At 27.8% G+C, this 12,484-nt stretch overlaps 3 protein-coding genes across 3 annotated transcripts; all 3 read left to right on the top strand.

The window, feature by feature from the left end:
* Window positions 1-1,686, top strand: LOC124949441 (glutamate receptor U1-like). The gene is made up of 7 exons (XM_047494443.1): window positions 1-10; window positions 82-161; window positions 238-247; window positions 348-556; window positions 677-766; window positions 846-1,029; window positions 1,095-1,686. The coding sequence occupies exons 1-6, from the start codon at window positions 1-3 to the stop codon at window positions 885-887; spliced, it is 441 nt and encodes a 146-aa protein (XP_047350399.1). The 3' UTR covers window positions 888-1,029; window positions 1,095-1,686.
* A 3,190-nt stretch (window positions 1,687-4,876) lies between these two features.
* LOC124949315 lies at window positions 4,877-8,507 on the top strand. Its single transcript, XM_047494194.1, has 3 exons — window positions 4,877-4,962; window positions 7,868-8,360; window positions 8,464-8,507. Exons 1-3 carry the CDS (start codon window positions 4,880-4,882, stop codon window positions 8,497-8,499), a joined length of 612 nt encoding a protein of 203 aa, XP_047350150.1. The 5' UTR covers window positions 4,877-4,879; the 3' UTR covers window positions 8,500-8,507.
* Window positions 8,508-9,925: 1,418 nt separating this feature from the next.
* Window positions 9,926-11,148, top strand: LOC124949119. The gene is made up of 3 exons (XM_047493733.1): window positions 9,926-9,988; window positions 10,080-10,449; window positions 10,516-11,148. The coding sequence occupies exons 2-3, from the start codon at window positions 10,265-10,267 to the stop codon at window positions 10,721-10,723; spliced, it is 393 nt and encodes a 130-aa protein (XP_047349689.1). The 5' UTR covers window positions 9,926-9,988; window positions 10,080-10,264; the 3' UTR covers window positions 10,724-11,148.
* The last annotated feature ends 1,336 nt before the right edge of the window (window positions 11,149-12,484 follow it).

Consider the following 12,484-nt stretch of genomic DNA (forward strand, 5'->3'; position numbering starts at 1 on the left):
ATGATAACTTGTATACAATTTTCTTTTCATTCTTTTTCTAGCGTTAATCATCATGTATTAAATAATTGTTAATTTTTATAGGCTTTCTCCAATTTCGTTTGGATTGCTATATTTGGAATATTAATTTTTGTATCGATATTACTAACTTTTTTCAAAATAAGGTATGAAACGGATCGTAATATAGGATATTTATTGATCGATAATTTTCTAGAGATTTGGGGTATATTTTGTCAACAGGGACTCGTAGGTTTGTTTTTTATTTTTGGATTTAATATTTTTGGTTTAATATTTTTGGATTTTTTTTTTTTTTAATAATTAGATTAACAGAAAGTATTCAATTGTTTCAGATTTTCATGAAAGATCTTCGTTAAAAATAGCATATCTCTCTATATTTTTTTTGGCTGTAGTCTTATCGGCTGCCTATTCCGCGTCTTTGATAAGCTTTTTAACATCAGATGTCACCATCTTACCGTTTCATTCCTTAGAGAGTCTCGTTGCAGACGGTACTTATCAGCTTATCGTACTTCGCGGTACGGCTGATTATGATTTTTTTGTAGTGAGTATTAAACGTATTACGTATGTTATTTATATATATATATATATATATATATATATATATCGAATACGTTCAAAGCAATAAATATATGAGGACGAAGAAATGTATTCTTTTTTGTAGAATTCGGGAGATCCACTTGGAAAAAAAATAAGGAAGTTTATGCTGAAAGATGAGGAATTGCCAGTAAATATAATAGAAGGAGTTAGGATGGTACGTTGAGGTATTATAAAAGAAATATAAAAATACTAATATAACTTATCTATCTAAATATACATAATTTTATTTTTAGCGTCTTTTATTAAATTACAGATTTGTGAAAATCCGAAACTAGCATTTTACTCGTCCGATGAAATAAACATGATTGTAAATTTTAAACTACCATGCGATATGATTCCTATTGAAGCAGGACAAGTGGACAGTTTAGCCATGATTTTATCTAAGAACAATCCATTTAGGGAAGTTATTAATTTTCAGTAAGTACATAATTAATAATGTAAACTATCTTTTATCTTGTCTTAAAAGCACAATATCATTTTAGCTTGCAGAAATTTATCAATAATGGAATGATGAATCATTTAAAGGAAACGACATTTAAAATGAAATCGTTTGGTATGATCAAGCATCAACCGGTTTGTATAATCAACGTAATATCCCTTATTTTCTTCATCCTAATTGGGATCATTTTGAGTATTTGCATTTTGATCATGGAGAAGTTGTTTTTTGCTCATGAAAGTAAGAAAAATTCGATGGTAGAACGTATGCCGTTAAAAAAATTAGATTTTTATGTAAAGAGAAAAAAAGGTACAAAAAATATTACAAATTATTACACGAATCGCAAATGTTCAAGCGTAAAATATTAAAAACGTTTTAATGTTTTTTCTCAACAAATTTTTATACACTTATTGTAATTTTCTAATGGAATGGAAACAATCGTACACCGTATATAAGCTTTTGCATTATTTAACACAGTTTTAAATTGAAATATTTATTGATGTAATCGCGTGTATGAAGCTTTTTTTTACCTGTCACGTTCACATATTTTAATTCTTTTAAATTTTAAAAATTTTTTCCTCCTTACACGAAGTATTACATATGTATTTTATAGACGGTATAAAAGAAAAAAATTATGTTCGCCATTTGTTATGTATGAATTCGTTTTTATATATGTAGAGTTAGTTAATTTAATTGTTTCTACGTGTGAAATTTCTAATGGTAGATATCACAATGTATGATCATTCATGTATACTATTATATTATATATATATAAAACTATAAATATACTATATAATGAAATTATTTAAGAAATATTAAATTCTTCTAATATTTACACTTATAGTGAAGAATTAATGTGAAATGAATATCTTTAAATTATTTTATTGCGTTATATGATATTATTGTGTTTTCATCGTATCTATTCGTATAGGAGATTTTAAATTAAATTTACACAAGACATTTCGCGCGTTTGAATTTTATAGAGAAATTTTTATACATCGCTTAACACTTTCTTACACTGAGTGTAATAATATTTTTCTATGAGCTCGCGTTTGCGCATAAGAAACAACTAGAGTGTAATATTAAGGTATATTTCTTCTAATGTGTGGATGATTGGAGATCATTTTGTCAAGTGCTTGATACGTTTATATCGATCAGAGCATCTATTAAATTATTTTATTGAAAGTGCTACGTTGCTTTTACTAATTTGTATGTTGTCGATAAGTGCAAACGAAAATGTATTAACGTACCGATTAAAAAAAGGAAAAAAAAAATAAGAGAAAAATGAAAAATACGTTTATTAATTTATCGATAATAAATCAGTAAAAGCACGAATAAAATTATTTCTCTTCGTGGGAGTATGTAGACACAACGTCACGTGCATTCAAATTTACACGACAATTGGAACAATCGAAGCGATAATAATTCTCTCATAGTATATTGAAATTTAATTTCGTTCGATCTTCCGTCGCTCTGTCACTGTGAACATTTTATTCCATTTATTTCTTTGGAGTGTCTACGTCTATTCGTTTAATTTGATTAATTGATCTTTTATTTCTCTTATCGATCGATATATTTAGAAAAATGACGTTCGTTGCACGATTAAAGATACTCATCATTTTTTCTCTTCTATCGCAGTTCGTTAGAACGTACGAACTTCCTTTTATCGGCGATGGACATGTTCTTTTTATTCTAGATATTTATTAATTATATAACACGAAATGTGTAATTTTTTTATATTCCAAATCGTTAAAAAGTACGACGATATCTCTAATTCTTTATCCCCCGTTTATATCTATTATCTTTGTTGACGTACACGTGCGTCTCTCCATTGTTCACGGTACTTTTTCTCAAAGATCATAAATATAATACCATTGAAAACAGTTATCCTTGGGAACCTATCGACTATTAGCTAAACAAAACGCATAGATAAAAAACACATGACCACCTTTATCTGGGCTTATGCATTCTTAGTAAAGTATCTGAGTTTCGATAATATGTTAATCCGGCCAATAAATAAATAGTAAAAATAGAATGCTAGGCTCGATAAGCTGAGGGTTATCTGCGCTTAACCTTGAAATATCCATTGACCCCCTATAATCTTTAAGAGCACTATAACAAAGGAGCACACATGAAATGTTTAAACATTCCAATAAACTATCCGTGACCAATGGGCATTTATTCTTTCCCTTTCCATATTTCAAACTCCACCTTTTACCAATCTAATTTAAGTTTACTTGAACAGTTTAAATTAGGCCAAAGGGCAATCAAGTTACATTTTTCAGACTCACAATGTCTAAACTCTCAAGTCCACTTCAGAATCAACCACTACAACTAACTACACATCATATACGAGACACACAATAATAGTAACTTATTTGATTAAATACATGGTGAGATTTACATAGCGCGCATCATTTAATACCGCGCATTTACTTCTTCATTTCTCACGGGATCCTTTAAAAAAAAGTGCGTACTCCCATTAATTTGCGGGAACGTGGCGAGCGGTATTTTGTTGACTGCCTACAACGGTATTCTAGCCTAGTGCCGGCTTATTCATCGCAACCAGTGGTTCTATAGCTCGGACAACAAGGACAAGACGGGGGACACTTCCTTCGTTCGAATCCACTGCTATCGCTGATCCGGTGCGAGAAGTGAATTTTTAAAAAATGCTCTCGTGAATCAATCAACAATCTTTAATTTTTCTTATCACTCAGAAATCGAGACGACAACGATGGTATTCAAATACACTCGTGAACTCTCTTGCAAAGATTTTATGTCCTTAAATGTGTATATTTCAGAATTGCAAGAATCATCGTACTTCATAAGCCAAGACGTACTTTCTGATTATATCGTTGTGTTATCTAGTTACAACGCGAACAATGAGTTATCCTTAGCGATTAATAACTTTGACATGTTTTTTATTATCAATATCTTTTGTTATTATATATTTTTATTGCGTTATATCTTCATGAATTAAAAAATAGTTACCTTTTTTTAGGCTTTCTCTCATTCGGTTTGGATAGCCATGTTTGGAGTATTGGTTCTTGTGACGATCTTATTAATATTTGTCAAAATAAAAAATAGAACCAATCGTAACATAGGCCATTTATTGTCTGATGTTATTTTAGAAATTTGGGGTATATTATGCCAACAGGGACAACCAAGTCCGATAAAGCGGTTCACGATTTTTTTTTTTTTTTTATTATTCTTTTTCGTAGTTACTTAAACAGAAAACATATTTTCGTATTTGCTTTTCAGTCTTTCCTGAGATATTATCATTAATAATAGCATATATATCAACATTTTTTATATCATTGACCTTATTGTCCGCTTATTCTACGGCTTTCCTTAGTTTTTTAACGTCCGGTATCCATATTTTACCCTTTAATTCATTAGAGGATTTTACTGAAAACGGTACTTACCAATTAGCTGTCTCTCGTGGTACGTCTGATTATGATACATTTGCAGTAATTATTGAACGTATTATCTACGCTGTACTACTTATAAGGATATACGAAGAGAAATATTTATTTTTGCAGAATTCAAATGATCTTATTTCATAAAAAATAATGAAGTTGATGATGAAAACAAAAAATTTTCCAGTATCTATATTGGAAGGATGTATGAAAGTACGTTGAGATGTTATAAAAAATAAATTAAATTATAGAAACAATAAAATAACTTTCTGATGTATATATATACGTGTGCGTGTATATATTCTTTATTAATAATCGTTATTAAATTATAGATTTGCGAAAATCAAAAACTAGCTATCTACACGTATAACCAGATACAAAAAGCTTAAGTTTTAAAATACCATGTAAAGTGATGACCGTTGACACAGGAATCATAGACAATTTATCTATAATTTTATCTAAACACAATCCATTTACCGGAGTCATAAATTTTCAGTAAGTACACCTTCGATATTGTAAATTTTAATTTTATCGTTGATTAATGCCAAAGACCCAGCTTGCAGAGATTTATCGACAATGATATGGTACAGCGTTTAAAAGATAGGACATTTCAAAAGACATTCAATAATATGCCGAACTATGTTCAACCAGTTTCCTTAACAAGCATAATGTCTCTTATTTTCTTCATTCAAATTGGAATTTTGAGTATTTTTATTCTAATTATAGAAAAGTGTATATTTGCTCGTAAAAACAAGAAAAGGTTGATTGTTGATTACATTCCGTCTACCGAATCATCAAAATTTGATTTGAAAGCGGAGAGAAGTATGAAAAATATTGTAAACTATCACGCGAATCCTTAAAATCATCGGTTAAAGTATTAACGATAACAACAATGTTCGTTCGAAACGAATGTTTATATTGTAATTTTCTATTGGAGCATAATAGCACGTGCATGCATTATTTAGTGTGGTTTTAAATAGGCATAGAATATCTTCATTTAAAATTAAATTGCAGACATGTGTATGATGCATTTTCTTTATTTTATCAAATACACGCATATATACATATATATGAGTTCTTTTGAATTGTATCGATTTATTCGTCATTACACGAACTAGTTACGATATATGTATTTACGTGAAATATATTATTTCTTTAGTTTTATAAACAAATTCGTATATTTCCTTAAATATGTTTTTAATCGATTTTAGTAATATTCAACAATGATAACTATAATATATATATATATATATATATATATTTAATATTAGTATTATTAATATATACATATCTATATATATAAATACATTTATACACACACATATGGATTTAAATATGAGGTTCTCAAAAAGAGCATTAACCACGTTTTAAAATTTTTGACAATGCAAGTGTATTTGAAAAAAGTTTCCTCTTTGTTTCTAACTCTAGCATATACATTTATATACATACACATACTTAGTTATATTCCAATATATAATTTCTGCGCACGCCTATGTTTGATACAATATGTCCGTCACATATTTCTGCAGCATGTTAGCGTGAGCATCGTTGCATTATAACGTACTTTAAATCATCATTTCGTGAGAAACAATGTCATTTCGAGAATTTAATCTATTTTGGAAAAACATAATGATTACTCGAAACCATGTTCGGATTTTGGACAGGATGATCAGGTATCGTAATACAAAAATATTTTCGATCATTGAAGTCATACGAGTAGAAGCATTTTTGCGATTGAACACCGCGACTTTAGAAGGAAGGGCTGAGTCGTTTGTTTTTGTGCCTTGTAATATGCAACCTCTATACGCAGCTGCAAGTCGACGATGATCTTTTTTTTCAAGCTAACGGGAAAGGGTAAATATAACATATCTCATTGTCGTCTGGATTTTCAGATTTTATCTGCATTTGGAAAACACATTAAGCGATGACAATATTAATTAATTTAATATTTATTTTTTAAATTTATCATGATTTACATATTTAAATTCTTAAACCATTTGTATTCCGCCAGGTAATGGTTAGAACTCTGTAACTTATATTTTTTTTCTTTTTTTTTAACCAAAATTTGATTTCTCATTTAATTTATTTTTAAAAGAAATATAATAAAAATATCATGCGATCAAAATGAATTTTTCATTACAACAGTAAAACAACAGTGCTTTATAATGCGTACCGTAATTACATCTCACAGTACCTACAAACTGATAAGGTTTATAAATCACTGGTTTTTGTCAACGTATGAGCAAATCTATAAATAAGTAACCCACGGGTAAACAAATGTTTTATACAGCTTCTCTATGTAAAGATTTATTATTTTCTAGATCAACATTTCACAATCTTTCGGATGTCCGGCTCAATCCAGCTCATTTGCTCAAATGTTTTAAAATTTTTTATTGATAAATTGATATATATTATTTCAAAGATATGATTGTTTAATGCGAGGAAATTATAGAAATCTCTTTCAAATTAATCACATTTTTCGCTTCTGCCTAAGTTATTACTTATCGTTTAATGAATATAACAGGTTGAGAAACGCTGTTTTAAACGATACTCGTATATATTTGTTCAAACACATGATGATCGCAAATCAATTTGTTAAATGGTTATCTTGCCTATATCGATCAGAATGTCTATTAAAATTATTTCAATGGAATTGCAGTGTTGTTTACATTATGTTATATTTTACAATCGTTACGATCAACCGAACGATAACATAAACGTGTTTATGTAGATACATAAATATACTTTTACATATACTACTTTTAAATATATACACTTTTACATATACGCGTTATACTAAAAAAGAAAAGAGAACATAAGGAAAAATGAAAAGGACGTTCGTTATTCGATCGTAAATAAATCAATACTAATATATAATATTAGTTTTCTTTTTTCGTTCTCTTCTTTTATTTCTCGCATGAATATGTAAACAATCATCGGTTTCATTCCGTTCCGAAAGAAATACGGTACAACCGAACGTACTTTTGTTTGTTAAACAACATGATATTGGCGTAAAAAATTTGTTCGACAATATCATTGCACCCACGGTTATCGTCGGTTCGTTCGATTGAATTAAATTAAAAAAAATAATAAATAAATAATAATAATAATAAAAAAGAAAGAAGAAACGACAAAATGACGTTCCTTGTGCGATTAAAGATACTCGTTCTCGTTCTTATTCTTATACTTTTTTTTCCCAAAAATGGCGAAATCTTACGAACTTGAATTACGATGTTTGACGAATACATTCATTTAATTATTGACATTTCCAAATTACATTAAACGAAATCTATAATATTCTTATACGCCCAATAGATAGAAGATAGTAAGATATATATATACACACACAAAGATATATTATGATATAGATATATCTTTTCTTTAGTTTTACTTTTTTCAGAAATGGAAGTTGCAAATACAATATTCAAATGGAAGCGTGCACTTTTTCGCAAAGATTTCATGACTTCGACCATGTAGAACAATTTTCAGAATTGCATAAATTATCGTACTATCTTAAACGAATTGGACTACCGCATTACGTCGCAGTTATAACTAATTGCAATCTGATTAATCAGTTCTCCCTAGCAACCAGAAACTTCAACATGCCTTACGCTGCGTGGCTTTTGTTATTCATTTGCAAGGAATGTATTACCGATTATTGTCACAGTCCACTACTTAACATATTATATTTAAAATTCTACACAGAAATGCTAGTCCATTGTAGTGACGAAAATATTTTACGAGAGTTATATTCGATCTATAAGAATCGAATAGAGATCAATGATTTTGCAACTTGGAGCCTGAAGAAAGGAATTATTAATATTGCACCAGGTTTTCTTTACGATAGAAGATACAATTTACGGGGTTTAATTATGAGAGATGATATAATTAAGGTAAAGTTTTTTTTCATTCTAATATATTTTTTTTCTATATATTCAATTTAAAATAAGATTCGTATATGTTTAATACTTGATTATTTCTCTTTCTTCAATGTAGGATTCATCATTCATAAACTCAAACGAGAATGATTAATTGAACGGCATATTCGTTAGATAGTTAAAAGAACTTTGTGACTCTCAATTTTAGTTTTGATATTGTCTCGGAAGCAAAAGAGTATGGAATATGGAATTCAAAAAAAAATAATTGGTCCGAAGGAATCAAAGAACTACGAATGTGCTGGATAGGCTGACATTTCCTTTTCAGAATTTTCTATGACCAGTGCCTAATTGAATGTCTGATTTCACGTTTCCTTTTTTGCTATCACAAAACTGTCTATACATTAAAGAACCAAAGAAATTCGAGATTAAATGGTCATCTTATTTTCTGGTGCGCATAATTTCTAATTCGTCATTTTTCTCTATTTCTTTGTTGTACGTTCTTTTACTATATCAATTAAAACAAAACAAAAGAAAAAAATAAAAAAACGTTATTCTTTTTTTAGACTTTCTCTCATTCCATTTAAATTGCTATTTTGGGAGTATTAGTTTTTACAACAATCTTACTAATTTTTCCCAAAATAATAAACGAAATCGATTGTAATATAGAACATTTATGATCGAATAATTTTTTTGAAATTTAGAATATACTTGGGATACCCAGATTTAATTTAATGTTTCATGATATTCGATCAAAATAGTTTTCTTTTTTTAATTATTATATTTAGAGAAAGTATTCCTTTTGGATTTTAGACTTTCCACGAAAATCATTGTAAACACTGGGTTTACTGGTTTTTCTTATATACCTATTTCTTTGATGTTGACAAATGATATACTAATCTTCATTGATGTTGACAATTTTGTTCAATATTTTATTATATCTCCTGGATTTATTCATGAAAAGAAGGGGGATTGGTCAAAATAAAAACATACTGTGTCCAAATTCAATTATCCTATTGTAAATACGATAAACGGAGACTGTCTATAATGAATTAAAATTTTACACCCTGTTTTTGAAAAACGTTCTTACTTGGTCACTGCAAAAATCATACTGAACATCGCTTCTTGTTGTAGAGGTTTCTTCGGCAATAAGATAAGCAATTTCAGACAAAAAGACAAAGATGAAGACAAAGACTAAAATTCAAGCTATACAATCGGCTTTTCTTTTTTATCAACTAGCACGTCAATTTAACAAGTTTCGTGAAGATAGGTATACTACATACAAATTTGAAAACTTAGAAGACTTAGGAAAAAATTATTGTATGTATAAATTCTTTGGATGGAATGATTAATTTACGATGCAAAATGGTTAAAATTAATGCTATGATTTTTTGGGTATTTCATTTCAAAGTTTGAAATCCGTCAAATTGACAGGCCCCGTAAACCTAATGTTAAGAAATTATTTTTATATATACTTCTCTTTATTTCTTTTGACCGCGATCTTATCGACCGCTTATTCTGCTGCTCTGATAAGCTTTTAAACGTGCGTTATCCAAGTCTTATATTTTCACTTATTAGAGAATTTCATTGAAAACAATGGTTATCAATTCATTATCATTCGCAGTACGGATTACGATATATTTGCAGTGAGTACGATTATGATACATGTTACTTACGTTGTATTAAGTGTATTATATATATATATATATGAAGACGAAAAAAAATATTTGTTTACAGAATTCGGCAGATCCATTTGTGAAGACATTAATGGGGTTAATGCTAAAAGTGGAACAGTTACCAATAACTCTATTGGAAGGATTTAGTAGTGTACAATGAAAAAAAAACTACAATAGAAAAGAAACTATTACTATAGAAAAAAAAAAAGAAGGAAAACTTTGTATACTCATGTAGTTTTATTGTTAATGCCCGTTGTTGTATTACAGATTCGTAAAAATCGGAAACAAACGATGTACACGTCCAACGAAATAAAAAAGGTTCTAAGTCTTAAAATACCATGTAATGTGGTTTCTATTGAAACAGGACGAAAAGACAGTTTATTTGTAATTTCATCTAAGCACAATCCATTCATCGGTATTATCAAATTTCAGTAAGTAAGAAATAAATGTTGTTAAATTTTACATTTATTGTACATTTAAGTACAATCTCGTTCTAGCTTGCAAACATTTTTCAACAACGGAATAATGAATCGTTTAATATATGCTACATTTAAGAAGAATTTCCAGAGTATGATGCAACACCAACCTGTTCAGATAGTCATTGATATAATGCTTATTCTTTTCATCTTAATTGGTATCATTTTAAGTACATTCATTCTAATCATAGAAAAGTATATTTTCGTTCGTAAAAGTAAAAAATGTTGATAGTATATACAATCGTATACCATGGTTTAATTCGTTAGAATTTTATGTAAAAAAAAAAAAAGTTTAAAAAATATTGCAAAAGACAAGCGAAGTCGCACGTGTACGCGCGTGAATTACTTACGACAATGTTAATTATCATTGTCAATGAATTTTAATATTCTGCTTTAATTTTCTGTATTAAATACAAAAACACCTGTACGCATATCTATGGTTTTGTATTATTTACCATAGTTTTAAGAAAAGTATTATTTTGCCATTTTTATATATGAGTTGTGATAGAATATTATTTTGAACAAGAAATTTTTTCAATGAATATATTTTTTTCCAATGTAGAACTATCAATTTTGCATGTACCAGCGTCGTAAATTTGTCCCCTGATAAATATCACAATGTATCATCGCTCGAATAAACAATTATATATAGAATATATTATAAAATGAAATTAATTAAAGAAATACATATATATATCTCGTTAAAAGTTAATTTTGCAATGAATAATTTGAGGTGAAATTAAAATCTTTTTACTTGATATTATTAAGTTCTTATCCTATCAATTCATATTGCTTATAAATTAAATTCATATGAAACATATTATTTACTTAAAGGTTACTATAAAATATTTATACTTCGTTAAATATTAAATTATATATATATATAAATTAATATATATATAATTAATATATTATATATATATATATATATATATATATAAGTAAATATATATATAATTAATTTATTACATATATATATAATATATTATGTATATATATATAATCGATTAAATAATTTTCTACGATAAGTTCGTATATGTGCATAAAAAATAGTTTGATATATATGTGCGCATTCTAACGTGCGATGGTTAGAAATCATTTTGTTAAGTATTTGGCCTCGTTTATATCGATTAGAGCGCCTATTTTATTATTTTAATCGAAGAGTTATGTTGTTTTTGAGATATTGCATTTTATAATCGTGATATTAGCGTGTTACTTGTTTATATAATAACGTAAATACAGATGTATGTATATGGATAATTCTATAATAATATGGAATTTTATTATGATTCTTAATGTTTTATGGTTTTATTAACATTAATTTGGATTATATTTTCGATTAAAGAAAGACAATAATAACTTTGAACATATAGTGAGTATATAATAATGTGCTGACAAAGTAATATATTTATTTCCAATAATTATTTTCGTTATTAAGAAATGCACTGTTTTTTGACGTGTCATTAATCCAAAATTTAAATTAAAACGCAAAATTAGGAAAATAGTTTTAGAATTATATGCAATTTTTAATGTATTATATAAAATAGTTTTAGAATTATATGCAATTTTTAATGTTTAATGTATTATATATTTACATTACATACATATGTCGATTAATAACCGACACAATTATTTTATTTATTTTATTTATTTTATTTATTTTATCTAGTTTATTTAATTTTTATTAATTTTATTTTATTGACAAACTTCTCTAAAAAAAACTCTGTCACAAGTTTTCATTCTCTCAATTTACGAAGTTAAAATTATTTTTATTAGCTTGCCATATACCATCTCAACGAAATATTCACTTTGGTTTGAATGAATCAGTCCAAAGTGATGATAGCGCGTGTCCTATGTTAATAAGTTTAATGACCCGCCATTTTTCTTCGATCTTGATCTCTCATGATCTGATGTTGACCACGTGTTAATTAGGTCAATCAACTTTTCAGTACTCTTAATAGTATTAATAAGTACATTTTTGACAACAATT

Source organism: Vespa velutina, chromosome 5 (assembly GCF_912470025.1).
Source record: "Vespa velutina chromosome 5, iVesVel2.1, whole genome shotgun sequence".
Classification (NCBI taxonomy): Eukaryota; Metazoa; Arthropoda; class Insecta; order Hymenoptera; family Vespidae; genus Vespa; species Vespa velutina.